The 18,572-nt window shown below is 54.2% G+C and overlaps 1 protein-coding gene across 2 annotated transcripts in view; it reads left to right on the plus strand.

Annotated features, from left to right (window-relative positions):
* Positions 1 to 17,849, plus strand: part of SRGAP3 (SLIT-ROBO Rho GTPase activating protein 3) — a 64,861-nt gene extending 47,012 nt beyond the window's left edge. Inside the window, exons 7-22 of one of the 2 annotated variants that reach the window (XM_074550272.1) lie at positions 509 to 730; positions 1,168 to 1,269; positions 1,494 to 1,691; positions 2,904 to 2,988; positions 3,516 to 3,543; positions 5,239 to 5,341; positions 7,318 to 7,378; positions 7,719 to 7,796; positions 8,818 to 8,952; positions 10,260 to 10,365; positions 10,801 to 11,028; positions 11,967 to 12,046; positions 14,101 to 14,281; positions 14,847 to 14,996; positions 15,453 to 15,780; positions 16,897 to 17,849. In XM_074550272.1, the coding sequence (XP_074406373.1) occupies positions 509 to 730; positions 1,168 to 1,269; positions 1,494 to 1,691; positions 2,904 to 2,988; positions 3,516 to 3,543; positions 5,239 to 5,341; positions 7,318 to 7,378; positions 7,719 to 7,796; positions 8,818 to 8,952; positions 10,260 to 10,365; positions 10,801 to 11,028; positions 11,967 to 12,046; positions 14,101 to 14,281; positions 14,847 to 14,996; positions 15,453 to 15,780; positions 16,897 to 17,313 (2,502 nt within the window). In that variant the 3' untranslated portion in view covers positions 17,314 to 17,849. Of the gene's footprint in view, positions 1 to 508; positions 731 to 1,167; positions 1,270 to 1,493; positions 1,692 to 2,903; positions 2,989 to 3,515; positions 3,544 to 5,238; positions 5,342 to 6,643; positions 6,675 to 7,317; positions 7,379 to 7,718; positions 7,797 to 8,817; positions 8,953 to 10,259; positions 10,366 to 10,800; positions 11,029 to 11,966; positions 12,047 to 14,100; positions 14,282 to 14,846; positions 14,997 to 15,452; positions 15,781 to 16,896 lie in introns of both variants that reach the window. The other variant, XM_074550273.1, reaches the window with a different exon arrangement.
* The last annotated feature ends 723 nt before the right edge of the window (positions 17,850 to 18,572 follow it).

The raw sequence follows: 18,572 nt of genomic DNA on the forward strand, positions 1-18,572 counted from the left end.
TGTCAGGCACTGGAATGGGCTGCCCAGGGAAGTGGTGGAGTTGCCATCCCTGGAGGTGTTCAAGGAATAGCTGGACATGGCATTCAGTGCTCGGGGCTGGGTGACAAGGTGGGGATTGGTCACAGGTTGGACTGGCTCAGGTCTGATGGAGCTTTCAGAGCAGCAAATCCCTGTGCTGGTATGACACTTGACATGCCAAATTCAGTTACAGTGGGGACAATGTTTAAAGCCAGTTTTTTGTCTAAAGAACAGTGTTTTGGCAGCAGTTAACTCCAAGTTTTATCATTTTCCCTGAGACAGACATGAGAGTGATCAGCAGCATGAGGAGCTGCTCCATGGTGGGAGGCAGGCAGCTGCCCAGGGACAGAGCAGGATGTGCACACACCACAGGGCATGGTGTATGCAGGATGGCACACACCACGCCTTGCTTCAACTTCCGTCTGTGTCTGAGAGCCTTGCAAAATGCGCTGGGAGTTTGTGTGAGCAGAGCCTCCTTTGTGTTTGCCAGTGCTGCGACCTGGGCTTCCACGCCAGCCTCGCTCGCACCTTCAGGACGTACCTGTCGGCAGAGTACAACCTGGAGACGTCGCGGCACGAGGGCCTGGACGTCATCGAGAACGCCGTGGACAACCTGGACGCGCGCAGCGACAAGCACACCATCATGGACATGTGCAACCAGGTCTTCTGCCCGCCGCTCAAGTTCGAGTTCCAGCCCCACATGGGGGACGAGGTAACGCGCTCACCTGTGGGGCTGCACGGGCCTGGCCCTGCTCTAAAGCATCCCTGTGGAATTGTCCCGCACTCCTCACCCCTCTCTGCTGCCTTCACACACTGCTGTTCATGTGTCCCTTCCTAATGAGACTCTGGGCTCGTTAGGGCTCCTCCTTTCAGGCTGCCTCTTGCTCCATGTCTGTCCCAATTAGGGAGCCCCTGGTTTGGCTCTCTCTGCCCCACAGATCTGCACAGGGGAGCTGTGATTAACCTGCTGTAATTGGGAGATGGCAGAAACACTCGGTGCTGGCCTGGGCCCAGGGCACTGCTCATGGGACACACGGCAACACAGCCCCTCTGGAGGCTGCCAGGAGCTTGTGGGGGCTGCAGGGAATGGTGTGGGTACGGCAGTGTGTGTCTGGCCCGTGCGTGACCCTGGAATGTCTCCTGTCTCAGGTGTGCCAGGTGAGCGCCCAGCAGCCTGTGCAGACCGAGCTGCTGATGCGGTACCACCAGCTGCAGTCTCGGCTGGCCACCCTCAAGATAGAGAATGAGGAGGTAAGAGCTGGGCTCTGTGGGCAGCCCTGCTGAGCCTTTCTTCCTCTGGAGCTTTCCTGGTGTGCTCGGGTGTGGAGCCCCCCCTATGGCGGAGCTGGAAGTGCCCACAGGCTGCAGCCAGTGCTAGCCCAGGGCTCAGCAGCTGCCTGTTGAGGGGTTGTTTTGGCTCAGGATGTGTCCTTTTGCCAGTCTGCCTCAAGCCCACGCTGTCCTGTTTCCGATAGGTACGGAAAACGCTGGATGCCACGATGCAGACCTTGCAGGACATGCTGACAGTGGAAGATTTTGATGTTTCAGATGCCTTCCAGCACAGCCGCTCCACTGAGTCGGTCAAATCAGCTGCATCAGAGACCTACATGAGCAAAATCAACATTGCCAAGAGGAGAGCCAACCAGCAGGAGACTGAAATGTTCTATTTCACTGTGAGTCTCAGCTCAGGCATACAGAACACGAAGCATTAATTGCCAGGGCTGAGGCCCAGTTAAGTGCTCATTAGTAAAGAGCAAGAACCAATTCAGTCTCTGTAAGTACTTGTCTTCTGTCAGATTTGGGTCTGGAATGCATTTCAGTGGCAGGGCACTACGCAGGGACTGACAATCCAGTGCCTGCCTTGTTTTTCTCTTTGAAGGAACAACTGGAGCAGCTAGATGAGATTCAGAACTTACTGAGTGGAGCAGGAGAGGCTCAGAGCAGGGTGCAGACTGTGCCTCCATCCAGGGTCACTTCAGGGAGGCCTTCAGGACTGTGAACTATAAGCCAAGTCTTCCCCTCTGGGCTTTACAGCTTAAGTTTGCCCTTGGCCCAGGGATGAGCTGAAGCCATGACATGCCAAGGAAGGCACAAAAGCAGGGCCCTGGTGTGTGTGCCTGCCCTGCAGCTCTCATGCTGCACTCCCAGGCAGGGCTCAGGTCTCTGTTCTGGTACCTGAAATACAGGCAGCAGCCATGAGTTCACCAGAAATCTCCCTCATCTCAGTGTGGGTCATAGCCTGTGGTTAACAGCATCTTGGGATGTGTTACATATGCATGGAAGAGCTTCTGCTTTCTCTTGGTAATATTATTGTAAATTCGGGGGGGGATTGCAATTTTCATTTGGAATTGTGCTGGGGATTACTTTAATGGTTTTTGCAGAGATTTGATCTTTGCCATTCTCCATGTTCCATTTTCCATCTCTTGTCTCGCTCTGTGCTCTCAGCTGTGTAGTGCCTTGCTCTGGAGCGTTCTGGGGATGGCAGTGCTGGTGCACAGTGTCACCAGCTGCACGGGGCACCTGGCAGGCCCTGCCTGCGAGGGCTCAGCACTGGGAGTTCTTGCTCGCCTTTGTTGGTTTGCACAGAGGCAAAGCCTTGGCAGTGCAGGGAAAGCTGCTTTGATTTCCTAGGCTGTTCCCAGAGGCCTGACAAAAGAAAGCCAGCTTTGAACTCTTTGTCCCTCCCTGCGTTCCCAGGCAGGAGGGGCAGCTCCAAGGAGACCAGGCTCATAAGAGACCATCAGGGCAGGGGCTGGAGCAGGGAGAAGTGATCAGACCCTGCTGAGCCCTGCAGCACAGCTGGTGCAGCCTCCTGAGCCCCCGGGCTGCAGTGAGCATCCATTAGGGGCTGTGTGCTTAACCCACCCTTTGTTCTTTAATTCCAGAAATTTAAGGAGTATCTGAATGGCAGTAACCTCATCACGAAGCTCCAGGCTAAACACGACCTGCTGAAGCAAACTCTGGGAGAAGGTGAGTTGGGGTCAGATCCAGGGAGGATCCTGCCATCACCTGAGAGGGTCAAACCATGTGTCACCTGCCAGGCTCCCCTGTGTGTGTTCTCCTGAGTGACTGAGGGTTCTGTGCCTGGCTGCTGCTGCTCAGCCTAGCCAGTGACACACAAAACCATGATTTCCTTGGATTTCTCCTCCCACTTTTCTTTGGGAGTGCACATGGGGAATCTCTTTGAATCTGAAGCTGTGTGCTGAAGTGCTGGGTTACTTCTCCAGCAGCAGAGATTGCCACTCACTCCCACCCTCTGCCTCTTTCCTTCCTCTCCCTCTTCTCCCCCAGAAGATTCTAATCTTCTCCCTCCAGATTTCTGATCTGTCTTTTAATGGTGGGGGCACAGATGGGCATCTCTCCTCCCCAGATGCAGCTTCTCTCTGCTGGAAGCCATTCCTTGGGGGTAGGAGCCAGCAGTGAGGGCGCAGCTGGGCTCTGCAGTCCTTTGCTGGTGGCTGATGTGGAGGCATGACGGGAACTTGTGTTTCTTACAGGTGAAAGAGCTGAGTGTGGAACAACCAGGTGAGCACTTTCTTGCCCTTCTTGCTCCTGGGGAGGGCTGGCTCTGGCAGGAGAGGGCTGTGGGAAGGGGGCCTTGCTTTGCTGCTGGTGCAGCTTGGTGGGTTCAGCCCCTGTGCTGGCAGTCCCTGTGCCCCACAGCCTGCTTCCCAGCTGCATGGCCTGGGCTGCTGGGCTCGGGGGGACGGCAGGCAGCCCCTGGTTCTGCTGCAGTGTGGTTGCTGGCTGGCTGGCGGGCTCTCATGTGCCTGGATGTGCTTTGTCAGCACAGTGCAATGCCCTGGAGCGTAGCTGAGGTGGGGTTGTGCTCAGACAGGGTGACACCAAGGTGTCCACTCACTCACTCCCTGCCATCCCTCTATCTTTGAGGACTTTGATACCTCCCTGAAATCCTCTCCCAGCTCTGGCTGCTTTATCTATGAGTGCAGAGCATGCCTGTATCACAGATTTCATCCCCCTACTGCAGGAGATAGGGCTGGCACAGATGTGACAGAGAGGAGGCTTTGATCCATGTCCAGTCCATGGAGCATCTCCACAGAGCTCCAGTGTTTTGCTAGGAGTGTGCTGGGGCTCTGACAGTGAGACACAGGCCAGCAAAGCCTCCAAACAGCTCCCTAGAACATGCTCTCTGTGTGTCAGCTTGTTCCAGCCTTGTTTGTGTTTAATAGAATTTATATCAGCCCCAAAAGCTGCATTCCCTGTTAGAAGTGGTGGAGAAGCAGATGGTGCAGCCTGGGCTGCCTTGCCAGGCAGGAAGGAGGCTCCTTGTGCTGCCAGCACCAGGGCTGGCACCCAGCGGGCACCGAGGTGCTGTCAGGACAGAGAGGCACCCTCAGAGAGCAGGCTGTGCAGTGTGGCACCCTGAGGGGCTGGGATGGGCCTGCTCCCCGTGCCCCATGCCCTGGCTGGGGCTGCAGGCACAGACCCTGCCGTGTGTGGGGCAGCGTCTCCTCTGCTCCCCAGTTACCCCTCGGAGGAGTGGCTGGAACCTGTCCGAGTGTACAGTTAGGTTGCTTGATTAGAGGCATCTGATAAGGAACCAGCAGACTCCTGCTGTCCCCTTTGCACCGAGCTCTGTGTGCTGTCCATGTCTGTTCCATGAGATCTCCTGCATGAAGGCTCCCAGCACCAGATTTGTGTGTGTCTGCAGTCGTGTTCTCTCCGCTGCAGACATCAGGACAGCCTGGGCCAGAGGGCAGGGCAGAAATCTCTTTGGGATTTTGTGGTGTTTTTCTCATCCCCATCCCTGGGATTCCAAGCAGAAGTTAGATACAGCACTGTGGAGGTGTTCCCACTGTCCTCATTCTGGCCTCTTCCTGTAAGCAGAGTGAAATCTGTTTAGGAACAGGAATACCCCAGTGTTTTCTGGGGTAGCTGTGGATATATTATTTATTTTGGATCCATCTCCTCAGCTGCTCTTGGTGCCTGTTGAGGCTGAGGGCGTGCTGAGCTGGCAGTGGTGGGAGGCAGGTGTTAAATCCAGCTGGCCACCAGTGCTGTTGGTTTCCTGCTGGAGTGGTGTCCGTGTGGGTCACACCAGTGTCAGTGGCTGCAGGGTGTGTGGAGCTACACATCAAATCCTCACAGAGGGACTCTTCTGTTTGATTTCTTCTTCTCAGTTATAACCTGTGAGATCTCACCCTGTCTTTGCGTTTATGTTGGTGTTTTGTTGATTTATTTTGTTCCGTTTTCTCCCAGGCCCCCCTGTCTTCCCCCTAAGCCACAGAAAATGAGGAGACCTAGGCCTCTCTCAGTGTATAATCATAAACTCTTTAACGGCAATATGGAAACATTCATTAAGGTACTTGCTGGCTTGCAGTAGGAGTGTCTGTGAACGCTGGGAATGGAATGGTGGCTTTCCTGTCCTGGCTGCTTGCCATCCCCGGGGTCCCTCTGGCCCATCTGCACCCAGCTGGCGTGGCCAGCACGGCTTTGCCTCGGTGGTGATTTCTCTCCATAGCTCTCCTGGTGCATCCCTGGTGTTCTGTCCCATCAGCTGTGTGCTCCAGACCCCACCCATGGCTGCTGGCCATGTGCACTGAGGCAGTGCTGGCTGAGTGTCCTCATTGTCCTGCTGCTTCTACCCATCCTGGGAGGAAAGGTTGCACTAGCTCAGCCCAGCCCTCAAAGGAGCAGCAGACACACCCCCTTCCTCTTTTTGGTGGTCATCCCTCCTTGTGTCTGAGAGGGAAGATAAATGACGCCAGAAGTGTCTGAAACATTCAAGGACTGCCAGCCTGGGGTTGAAGTCCTGTTGTAGGGCTGTCCGTGTGGGAGGGCAGACAGGTGACCCTCAGCCTTACACACAAAGACATCAGTAGCAGCCAGCCCAGCTGGCTCATCCCCTGCCAGCTGCTGACAGTGGTGTCCTGTAATCCTGCTCTGGAGAAAGCTTCAGGGAAAACACTCTGAGAAGCTGTAAAGACAAACTGTTGGATTAGGTGACTAATAGGCATCATCTGGCTGGGGTTTATTGCCTCAAGCTCAGCCCTAAGCCCGAGGGCAGTGTCTGTACACAGCACCAGCACGGGGAGTACTGGCCCCGCTGGCAAAGCCTGTAATCCCGTTAGGATTTGTGATTACTGCTGACTTAAACTGCTTTTTAAAATAGTAATGCTCATTAAATCCCAGGCTGTTCAGCACTGAGAAGGAGGAATTACCTGCTCTAGAAATCCATCTGAGCAGGAGTGTCCCGTGCTGGCAGAGACCCTCTGGGGGACGGCTGCCTGCCCTTGGGGGTACAGCCTCACAGGCAGCTGGGCCATGGGCAGCTGTCCAGATGTCCCCTGGTCACCAGTGCCCCCATGGCTGCCCAGTGCCCCAGGCAAGGGCTGTGCCTGTCCTCGGGCTCCTGGGAGGGCCGCAGGTTCAGGCAGGGAGGAAATCCCAGAGGCTGGCCCTGCAGGTCACTGAGGCTGGGGCGCAGCGTGCCAAAGGGCTTTGGGAGGGAGGGGGAACGTCCCAAAGGCCTGTGTTGGCCCTTGCTAAGCTGCCATTGCATTTGAGCATTCACGGCCTCCGAAGGAGATGCTTACCTCTAACTGAACTTATCCCTGCTTAATCTGTTCTCTTTTTCCCACTCTGCTGCTTTTGTTGTGCTCAGAGGAAGGAGGAATGCACGAACGAGGAATCAGGTACTTACTGGAGACCCCAGATTCCCATCTGCAAGACAGAGGGAATTGCCCAGAGGTGCCACCGTGCTCTGCTGGAAAAACCCAGAGAGAAATGTGTCCCCTTGGGCTGTCAGACATGGCCCACGGTCCCCTTGAGCTTCTGCCACAGGGGGCCTGGGGGGAAGCCAGAATTCACCACTGGTTCAGACTCAGGCACTTGGCTCCATACCCAGTGGTGTTTGTTGGGTTTTTTAGAACCTGCTGACAGTGGCTCTTTCCTTTGGTGGAAATATTGTTGTAAGCTGTGTTATGGGAAGTTTATTCCATCAGCCAGGTATAGCACAAGTTTTATTTCAGCTCAGCATTCCACCTTTGGGGTGGAATAGCTGTGATCCCTCGTGGCAGTCTCCTGTCTGAGCCAGACAGGGAGCAGCAATGTTTCACACACCTTAGTGACAGCTTTCCTGGGCATTTTTGGCTGTACACGGTATCCTCAGCACTCTTTGATGGCTCCATGTTTGTAACACCTCCTTTCCTGCCTGTCCTCTTACTAAACTCCACAGCTTTAATTTTCAAATCTCTGGTCTTGCAATCTTTAATGCGTTTCCCATGCTTTGTTAGCAATAAAGCAGTAATTTTTCTCTTTTCCTTTCCTTTCCTGAAGGATTCAGGACAGGCCATTCCACTTGTTGTAGAAAGCTGCATCCGCTACATCAATCTGTATGGTAAGTGGGTTCAGCACAGCCCCAGCAGCCTGCCAAGGAGAAGGTGCTGGAGTGAGCAGGGAGAGCCAGCAGGGGCTGCCTGCACTCTGTTCTCCGTGGCTCAGGTTAGAATTGCATGGCATTGGCTGACTGGCCGCTAGTGAGGCTTTACTGGCCCTCACCCTTTCAGCACCTTGATCTGGGGGCCGTGGTTGGAGAATATGAGCAGAAGTGGGCGTGCAGGCTCTCCCTGCTTGGTCCAAGCCTGTCTGGTGCATGGACTCCTGGGTTCTGCTGCTTTGACCTGCAGGTATTGCCCAGCAGTTCCAGAAAGCCCTCCTCAAGCTTTGTTCTCTTCCAGGCCTCCAGCAACAGGGCATCTTCAGAGTCCCTGGCTCCCAGGTGGAAGTCAACGACATCAAGAACTCGTTTGAGAGAGGTGTGTAGCTGGGCTGTGCAGGTACAGCAGGATGCCCTGCCTGAGCAGGATCCTTGTGGGAGGTGATGGGTGCATTAGCCAGGGTGTAAATCCTGTGTTAAAGCCCTTTGTGCTATGAGGCATGAGCAGGTTTTATCCCTTCTGGGTTTCCCAATATTGTGTCTCTGGCAGTAGGGAAGAGTTACCCAGGGAAGGAGTATGGGAAGTAGGGGTATGTGCAGAGGTCTTTTCCACAGTCATTAAAAACACAAGAGCCATAAGAGAGTTTGCTGGGGACCCTTGTTCATCCTTCCTGCAGCAGTTTGCCAAGGGACGTGCAGCATTCCCTGTCCCTGGTGCCAGTGCTGGCTGTGGAGATGCCAGTGAATCTGCTGAGAAAAATCTCTCTGTGAGAAACGGAAAGCAGTCCTCCTGTCCCGAGTGGAGGGGAGCTGTGACAGGGACAGTCGTGCTGGGAATAGTGACCCTTAATCCTTGAGCAGCGTTGGAAGGATCAGGATGAAGGTGGATGGGCCAGTGGATAAGGCAGTGTTAGGATTGTCAAAGGCTCGACGATTTGCACATCCAATTTAGGATGAATTAGTATCCAAATCTCGGGGGCACTGAAAGCCTTTCGCAGATTTAAGTCAGTACAAAGCTATCCAGGGCTGTTGGGTCCATTCCAGAGGTGTAATTGTATCCTCCAGCCAAGCCTGTCCTCTCAGGCTCTCACTCTGTGTCATTCAGACCTCCTCAGCTTTCTGGGCTGGTGCTGTAAATGGGAGGAATGCACTGAGCTGGAAACAGTGAAGGAGAAACAACCAGTATCATCCTTGGACATTTCAAACCTTTCCTGAGGACAACTCAGGAAAAGTTTGAAATTCCTCTGTAAAACTGGTTTTCGGGAAAAATCGCCATTGCCATTGCACATGAGGAGGGTTTCTAACACTGGGAAATTTGGGTGTTCCACTAAATGAGGAAAACAACTTGTGCTAGTCCAGCTTGATGGGGATGCTGGATATAAAACCTTTTCTGTGGGCAGGTGAAGACCCCCTCGCTGATGACCAGAACGAACGAGACATTAACTCGGTGGCTGGAGTCTTGAAGCTGTATTTCCGAGGACTGGAAAACCCCCTCTTTCCTAAGGAAAGGTTTCAAGATTTGATATCTACTATAAGTAAGTACATGGGACAGCTCTTTGTGGAGAGCTGGCTGGGACAAGAGAAGCACTAAATGGGTGTCCCAGCCTAAGCAGGGTGAAGAACTTTTCCTTTTGCTCTTGCAGGGCTGGGGGTTTATGTGGCAGCTCCTCAAAGACACAAGGGCAATAAAAAGGTCAAAAGGCACTTTGCAGAGTCCACGTTGGGCTGTCCTTGTGTGTGCAAGGGTGATTGGTACCCTGTTAATTCCATATGCCCAGTTGAAACATTTTGCTCTGGGAGAAAGGCAAGTGTTTTGAGAGCTTGTTTCTCTGGATGTCAGAAAAGATATGTATTGACATAGGGTTTTATCGGTTTGTATTTAGTTGGGTTTTTTAAAGAAATAACCTCTTTTGTAAAACCAGACTGAAGAAGTAGAGAACCCAGCAGGCAATAATGGGATAAATCAAATGGAAAAATTCCCCATGTGAAATACTACAAAGCTTTCCATCTTGGTATATTGAGGACAGATTTTGCTCAGAATTTTGATTAAACGGCAGCCTAGCTACATGTTGTCAGTGAACTTTATTGTGATTAGAAAATGGCGTAGTGTGAGCCAGAACAAGCACTTCTATGTGATCTACCTGCTCCAAAAAAGCTCTGGTGCTTGTCCTCTGCTTCCTGTGGAACAGCAGCCACAGGATTAACTCTCTGCAGAACACAGGGTAGCCTGGGGCAGGACAGCCCTGAGCCACCCCTTCTCTTGGGAAGGAGCAGGTGTCTGATGGCAGCCCCGGGCTCTGCACCCCTGTGAGTGGAGAGCAGTGAATCTGAAAGCACTGACTCAGCACTGGTTCAGCTAACCTAGTTCCTGGGAGTTCCTAATTCCTATTCAGAGCAGCAGCAGACAGGAGCGGAAGGGCTCAGAAGGATCCAGTGTGTAACCCAGAAGGGTAACCTGAATAAAAACCTCATTTAAAAATCTGCCCTAGAAAATCAAGCAGTGCTCTGTTTTCAGTGTCACATTGACTCAGGCTTTTGAGGAACAGAGGAATTGTTGAGGAATGAAATGAATAATGCATAAACATTTATTTTAAAATAAAACCCACGGAAATGTCTTTATTTGCAGTTCATACTGAGTCTGAACATAGGAATTCCTGCTGGAGGAGCAGTGTCCCCCATTCCCTTCCTGCACCTTAGTACCAGACTGATGGATGACCTCTGGAGACAGGCTTTTGTTTTCCTCACTTACTGGGCCACTAGATCTGGAACAAGTCCCTCTGCCGCTGAGCTGTCTGGTCCTGAAAAGGTTTTTAAGGATGTGCTTTCTATCCATGTGTTCCAGAAATTGAGAACCCTGCAGAGAGAGTGCACCAGATCCAGCAGATCATTGTCACTCTGCCTCGGGCTGTCATCGTGGTCATGAGATACCTCTTTGCTTTCCTTAACCAGTGAGTCTGTTTTCCTGCTTCACCAAGTTCCTCCTTGCCGTCCCTTTTGCCAGGGCTGCCCCGTCTTTGGTGCACGAATCCCTTCTGGTGTTGCCATGGGGAGTTGTGCTTGGGTTCTTCTCGGCCCTGCTGGTCGTGGCTGCGTGCCTGGGGAGGGGACAGCTCGGTGCCAATGCGTGCCCAGGGAGGGGGCAGCTCAGTGCTGTGTGTGCCCGGGGAGGGGCAGCTCAGTGCTGGTGTGTGTCTGGGGAGGGGACAGCTCAGTACTGGGGCAGAGGGGACAGCTCGGTGCCAGTGCGTGCCCAGGGAGGGGGCAGCTTGGTGCCAGGGCAGAGGGGACAGCTCGATGCCAGTGCGTGCCAGGCCAGGGGCCCTCCGGGAGGGGTCCCAGCGAGCAGGACCATGGCACGGCAGCTCCTCACTGTGTGCTTGCAGCTTGTCACAGTACAGCGATGAGAACATGATGGATCCCTACAACCTGGCCATCTGCTTCGGGCCCACGCTGATGCACATTCCTGACGGGCAGGATCCGGTGTCCTGCCAGGCCCATGTCAATGAGGTCATCAAAACCATCATCATTCACCACGAGGGCATCTTCCCCAGCCACCGAGAGCTGGAGGGGCCTGTCTACGAGAAGTGCATGACTGGAGGGGAGGAGTACTGGTGAGCTCTCTGCTGGGTTCCTGGGTACAAACACTTTCATCAGGCCAAGAGGCTCTTGCACACTGAACTGTTGGATTTAGTCTTACTAGTCAAAACAGGCAGTTTCACCAGGTATTTCATTTTATTGTGCTGACTCAGTATTTTAAACCTCAGTAAAAAACATCAGAAGAAACTTTTTCCAGGGCAAATACTAATGCTGATGAAGATTTTTTTGAGCTGCGGATGCCCAGAAGTGTGGTCAGCAAAACAGAATTTTAGGTAAATTCTATCCAAATTCCTCCTAGGCTGGAAATTTTGAGTGAAGATCCATAGTTCATAATTTGCTGGTTGGATGAAATCCCTCAGCCTGAGGTTAACCCAAACCTTCCAGTTCTTTTGTTGCTGGAATTCTAACTCAGCATTCAGGTCTGGGTTTAGCAAGCCAGGATCAGTAACATACTTGAACTGATTTTCTACAAGTTTCATACATTTTTGAGATCTCACCATGCCTTACACTAGTCACCTGTGCCCATCCTTCCTGGTGCAGCAGAGGAGCTAAAGCTGCAGCTCACTGTGAATTAGGGAATGGGGCATTTAACTTGGTGTCACTTTGTGTTAGTTTTGCCAAACTCTGCTAAAGACACAAGAGCCAACAGAACGTGACATTCTGGGCCTGGCGATTGTGGTGTGAGTGTCTGCTGTTCTCAGCAAGTTCAGGGATCTGCTGTGGTTTGAAATCAGAGAATCACAAATCACAGAATTAGTTAGGTTGGCAAAGACCTCCAAGAGTGAGTCCAGCCTTTGACCAAACACCACCTTGTTGCCCAGACACATCCAGTTGTTTCTTGTACACCTCCAGAGATGGGCACTCCCCCACCTCCCTGGGCAGCATGAGGGGTGCTGAGTGCGTTGGGAGCAGTGTCCTTTGCTGTGTGACAGCCTGCTGTGTTCCTCCGCAGTGACAGCCCGCACAGCGAGCCGGGCACCATCGATGAGGTGGACCACGACAACGGGACAGAGCCGCACACCAGTGACGATGGTGAGCAGGGGCTGGGTGCGTGCCAGCAGAGCTGTGCATGCAGGAGAGCAGCAGGCACTGCGGGCTGAGGCTGCCTGGCAGGGCTGGGCTGCAGCAGGAGGCAGCGCTGTGCTCCCCGTGCCAGCAGCACCAGCCGCGAGCGGGCGGTTTGGGGAACGCCGCTGGCACTGCCCTGGGTGGGGAGCTGTGGCAGGGCTTGCTGTGCTGGAAGGGCCCTGGGGAGCTGAGCACCTTCTGCTTCCGACAGCTGCTGCCACCCCGGCTGTATCCTGCCTTGGCAGAGCACATCTGCCCTGCGAGGCTGCGGGAACGAGGGAGGGCTCACCTGGCAAGCGGGGCCATGGGAGTGGGAATGGCACAGGGAAGGGCACGCGAGGCCAGGCAGCTCTGGGTACAGGGAAGGGCACACGAGGCCAGGTGGCTCTAGGCACAGGGGAGGGCACACAAGGCCAGGTGGCTCTAGGCACAGAGAAGGGCACTTGTGACTGGGCGGCTCCAGGCCTGCTCGCAGCTCCAGGCAGGAGCCGACAGGCCTGGCAAAGGGAGGCAAGGGAGCTGCTGTGCAGCCAATTTCACACTTGGGTGGCCACGTTAATGGCTCCGATTGGGGTTTCCGAGTGATTAACTGTGGTGCCAAGTGTGGAGCAGATGAGCAGCTGTATTTTGTGGATTTACATATTCCCTCTCCCCCTTGCCCTGCATACACTCCCTGCTGGTAGCCCAGTGTTGTGTCAGGGCTGTGGGAGCCCTCCTGGCTCTGTCTCCTCCAGAACTCTCTATTGATCCTCCTGTGGTGCTCCCAGACACTCTGCCCTCATGGGGAGGTTGCTTAAAGTGGGGAAGATGAATCTGCTGAAGTGGCCTGGCCTGTCCCCGGGGGGCTGGAATGGGACAAGGGTCTGATGCAGCATCCTTTGTCCTCCTTTGGTGTTCCCTCCTCCACGTGGGTTTGGTTCCTGAGCAGTGCTGGGTCACACACTGGTGGCTGCTGAGTCCACGGTCAGTAACGGGGCCCAGCAAGTTTCTGTGTTTAATGAGAATGAGGCAGATCTGGAGGAACTGGGTGGGCTCGCCCTGTTTTGCTGTCATTTTCTGTCTGCCGATCTCCAGGTGGGGATTGAAATGATCTGCTGTGTCAGATAATCAAGGCATGCTAATGCTCCAGCAGTGGCAGGGGTGGCTGGGGAGTGGCAGCAGTTCTGCCACCCAAGCAAGGCACAGTGTGGGTCACTCTGGTTAGTGAGGAGAGAGACACTCTTGCTGCTTTGCAGTTGTTGCAATGGTTTCTTTAGGATTCAGTGTTCCCCAGCTGGAAACAGATCTGCATGTGAGCCAGGCTCTTTCACAGGCTCCTCAGTGCTGTTGGGTGCTCCAGCAGCTCCTGCTGTCACACCCTTGCCCAGAGGCTTAGAGAACCCTGGTGTGCTCATGGCCTTCCAAAGTGAAGTTCTGCCTCAGCCCTCCTGTATTTCAGGCCCTGAGCTCTCAGTTTGAGTCACGGGTGTTTGGTAGAGATCACATTAGGAAAAGTGGGGAAACAGTGAGGCAGAGTGCTGCAGATGGTGGGGTGCAGAGCAGCTGTCTGGCTGGAGCTGGTATCATTATTTCCATAGGGATCCCCAAAGGGACATTAGTTGCTCATCAATAATTCAGACAAACTGTCTCCAGGATAAGGAAGGGAGGAGAAGGTAAGTGGGGTTTGGTCACAGCATCTGACATGGCTTGACAAAATCTCCGGCTGGAGGATAATGGGTTTCTGTAACCAATGTGGCTGAGGGTGCCATATGCACAGAGGGAGATTCCTGCTGCTCCCCATATGCTTCGTAGCTGTTTGTAATTGCCAGTAGTTTGTGAGTCTGAGAGAGGTCCCAGAGAGCCTGGAACAACAATAAGAATTGATCAGTCTGAAAACAAGCAGGCTTGTGCTCAGTGTGAGCTGCTCTGGGGCGCTGGGCGGCGGCAGCACTGTTCTGTTGTTCTGGTGAGGGGCTCTGGGTTCAGCCTCCCTTTAGGGCTGAGCTGAGCTGCTCTCGCTGTGCCTCTCTCCTGTGCAGAGGTGGAGCAGATTGAAGCCATAGCCAAGTTTGACTACATTGGGCGATCTCCACGGGAGCTCTCCTTCAAGAAAGGGGCCTCGCTCCTGCTGTACCACCGGGCGTCGGAAGACTGGTGGGAAGGGAGACACAACGGGGTGGACGGGCTCATTCCCCACCAGTACATCGTGGTGCAAGACATGTGAGTAAAGTGGGGCTTGTTAAAATCATGTGCTTGCACAAGCTCCACTTCAGTCACCTAAAATAGTGTCAGTTTTGCAGTTTGTTTAATGACTTTGGTGAGAAATCTGTGCCTATTCACTTCTCCCTCTGTGTATTGGCTCCATTTGTTTCTCATTTGGGCTGATAAAGGCCAGTACTAAACATTGTACCTCAGTGTACCTGCGCCCCATTTCTCATTGACTCCCCAATGTGGTGTGACCCAGGCTTACCACCAGCCTGGTCCCTGTGAGCATTGACCTGGATTGTTCAGTGCTCACCTGGCCTGTGGGCAGATCCCAGGGCCCTTTGCAGGTGCTGCTGCTCTTACAAGTTCTGTGTCTGGAGCCATCACAGTGACAGCCACATCACAGGGGATGGGGAGCCCAATGTGCACTGTTTCCAAGTTCCCAGTGAAGTGGTGGCCCTGGCACAACTCCTTGTTATCAAAGTATGGAGCTGCTGACATGGTGATTGTTCAGCTTGGCGTGGCATCTGTGTGCTCACCCAGGGCACAGCCCTGTCACTGCTGTGGTGTCCTTTCCCAGGGATGATGCCTTCTCTGACAGCCTGAGCCAGAAGGCAGACAGCGAGGCGAGCAGCGGGCCGCTGCTGGACGATAAAGCCTCCTCCAAGAACGACATCCAGTCACCCACAGATCACATCTTGGACTATGGCTTTGGGGGAGTCATGGGCAGGTAACTCACATTCCTGTCACCATGGAGGTGGTGGCTGTCACACGTGTGGACAGTTGGTGTATGGGGCAGGGCAGGATGGGAGGGGAAACTCTAGAAAGCACTGCAGGGTAATAGGGGCTTGAAGGGCATTTCATGTGCACTGCTAATGGGGATTTAACATGTACTGACGGTACAGGGGCCCTGAGCAGCCTGGGATAGTGGGAGGTGTGCCTGCCCATGGCAGGGAGCCAAAACAAGATGACCTTTGAGGTCCCTTCCAGCCCGAGCTACCCTTATGATTTGATGCTGTCCCTTTCTTGGTACTGGCTAAAATATTTGTTTTCCCCCTTGCCTGAGTCTTCTGAAGCTGGAAGGCTCTGATTTGGTCTGAGCTGAGCTCAGGGTGAGGGGTTGCCTTGCAGCATGCAGCAGTGGGGCTGACAGACGCTGACGTGCGCCGTGCTGGGCTCTTTGCAGGGTGAGATTGAGGTCTGACGGTGCCGCCATCCCCCGGCGCCGCAGCGGGGGCGACACGCACAGCCCGCCCCGAGGGATGGGGCCCGGCATCGACACCCCTCCCCGCGCAGCAGCCTGCCCCAGCAGCCCCCACAAGATCCCCCTCAACAGGGGCAGGATCGAGAGCCCTGAGAAGCGCAGGATGGCCACGTTCGGCAGCGCGGGCAGCATCAACTTCCCAGACAGGAAGGCCCTGGCTGAGAGCCACCCGCTGAGATCCACCTGCGGGTCCACCCGGCACAGCAGCCTTGGAGATCAGAAATCCCTGGAGGCAGAAGCTCTTGCTGAGGTGAGAGGGCTGGGAGGGCACCCAGAGGCTGCAGGAGCTCACTGGGGAGGGCCTGCAGCCCCTTCACCTCAGACAGGGTTACAGTGCTGCTGCACACCCAGCTCTGTTGGGTTGTTCTTGGAAAAGATGCTCACCCAGATGATGTTAATTTTCACCTTGAATCTTGTGGGGCTGCTGGGCTTGGGAGTCCTGAGACTTCTCTGGGAGAGTATTTTCACTCATCATCTTAGGAGCTTAATAGAATGAATTGAAGCTAACTTGATAGTTATTTCCCTTCAGCTGATCCTTTGAATGTTACCTGAGGCTCACAGAGCATTTTGTAGGTGTTATAAAATAAGGACTTGTCTACACCAGGACAACATGAACTAGAGTGACTTTTCAAACAATTGACTCTGGTGCCTTAAATTGCTTCTCCAATGGTCTTGCTGAGTGGCCTTAATTAAGTTAGGGTGGATTTAAGCAAAGGCAGACTAGGGCCTCTCCATTTGTATAGGAGGCCCCAGCACTGTAGCCATAGGCAGTAGCTAGTTCCCTGTGCATGGGCACTTCTGGTTGGACTGGGTTCACCTTCTGGGGGATCCCTGTGGACAGACTGTGGGGCCTGGAGGTGGTGGGCACTGAGGGGCTGGAGCCAATGTCTCCTTGGCTGCCTCAGGCCTTGTTGCTGCCTCTTGTATATCCATGGCGAGCTGCTGGTGTTCCACTCGCTCCATGAACATCCCAGTGTCTGTCCCTGCCACATGCCATTGTCCTGTGAGCATGGGGTAGCAGAGGCCCCATACATCCAGTGGAGGCTGCAGGGCCTCTCTTGTGAGGCAGTGCCAGCCTCAGAGCTGTGGGTGAGCTGTGTGGGCAGGCTGGTGTTCACCCTTCTCTCCTGGTGCTCAGGGTTGATGCCCTTTGGAGCTGGTGACCAAGCTCCTGCTGACCTGGGGAACACAGGGCACTTCAGTGCAGCCAGTTTGGGCTTCACACCTTCTCCCAAAGCTGCTGTTTTACTTGGGAGCTCTCAGATCAGAGACCCCCTCTGCAGACACGCATGCCAGGATGGTGGGGTGGAGTGCGGGCGAGCAGGTGGTGCCGTGGCACAGCGCTGACGTGGCTTTGGCATTGCAGGACATCGAGAAGACCATGAGCACGGCGCTGAACGAGCTGCGGGAGCTGGAGAGGCAGAACACGGCCAAGCAGGCGCCCGACGTGGTGCTGGACACGCTGGAGCCCCTGAAGAACCCGCCGCTGGGCGCCACCAACTCGGAGCCGGCCAGCCCGCTGCACACCATCCTGATCCGGGACCCCGAGGCGGCCATGCGGCGCAGCAGCAGCTCCACCTCCGAGATGATGACCACCTTCAAGCCGGCGCTGTCGGCCCGGCTGGCCGGGGCGCAGCTGCGGCCGCCGCCCATGCGGCCGGTGCGGCCCGTGGTGCAGCACCGCTCCAGCAGCAGCAGCAGCTCGGGCGTGGGCAGCCCCGCCGTCACCCCCACCGAGAAGCTCTTCCCCAGCAGCTCGGCAGATAAATCGGGCACCATGTAGAGCCGGGGCGCGGGACTGCGGCGCCCGGACGCCGGGAGCGGGGCGAGCGGAGCCTCGCTGGCTGGGCAGGGGTCACAGCCCTGCTGGGGAGCCTCTGTGGAAGGAAACACGTGTGGGGCCTGGGCCTGGTGCTGTACATACGTGTGTGTGTGTGTGTATGTACATAGGTGTGCACACACCCCATCCATGCAGAAACACTTCCCGAGCTTGCAGTCCTACAGCAGGAGGAGACGGCAGGTCTCAGTGTTGGCGCTGGAGAACACACTCGGTGTAGAAGCATATATTAAAAACAAAGTGTACAGAATTCAGTGACTTTTTAAAACAGTAGATTTACCTCAGAAACTGGCTCTGAAATGTCCTCTCTTGAGACAGTGGGTTGGTCTGGGTTTCCAAGGCTGTCTGTGTGCCCCTGGAAGCCCACGCTGCAGCAGCTGTGCGTCAAGCAATACAAGGCCATCCTGGAGTTTATTTTCTGTACCTCTTGGCATTGAAGGAAAAAAAAAAGGGATGGGAATGCAGTGGGGTCTGTTCACTGCTGGGCTGTGGAGAAGAGCTGGAAATCCATACATGACCATGTGTGACCAGCCAGCTGGAGTCTTTCCAGTCCTGAATCCTGAGATGTCTTCATATGCCCTTGATGCCCTGGCAGCAGGGACAAGCAGGGTGTGTGCCATGGATGGGAATGGAGTGAAGTGAGTGTCATGAGTGAACAGAGTGAGGTGTGTGCCATCACCCTCATGCAGGAGGAGGATGCTGTGCTGCACTGGGACTGTGGAACGCTGCTTCTCTGCAAGTTCTCAGAGTGAGCAAGGACTAGTGACCAAACCTGTGGTAAAGCATGGAGTAACTCACAGAGTTTGGAGATTCTTCATCTCCCTTTCCCCATGTGCTTTTTCCTTTTTTTTTTTTTTTATAACAAAACCCAACTCAGTGGTCTCTTGAGAGTCAGGCCTGAGCAGCGAGGAGGGGTCTCAGGTCAGAGTGGTTGTCCTGCATGAGAAGCATGAGCCGTGTTTCACCACATCAGATACAAAACTGGTCTGATGGGTGATACTTTGCACTTTCTGTACTGTACCATATAATACAACAGTTTGAGTTTATGCAAAAGAATCCACATTTTGTTTTACCCAGAGAAAAAATATGCAGAAGGCTGGGGATTGCATGATCCTGTGTGATAATCCAGACTCCTCTGTAAGCACTGAATCAGAGATGCTCCGTGCTTCTCCTGCAGCTTTTCCTTGTACAGATTTCCATGCAAT

This window comes from Zonotrichia albicollis, chromosome 12 (assembly GCF_047830755.1).
Source record: "Zonotrichia albicollis isolate bZonAlb1 chromosome 12, bZonAlb1.hap1, whole genome shotgun sequence".
Lineage (NCBI taxonomy): Eukaryota > Metazoa > Chordata > Aves > Passeriformes > Passerellidae > Zonotrichia > Zonotrichia albicollis.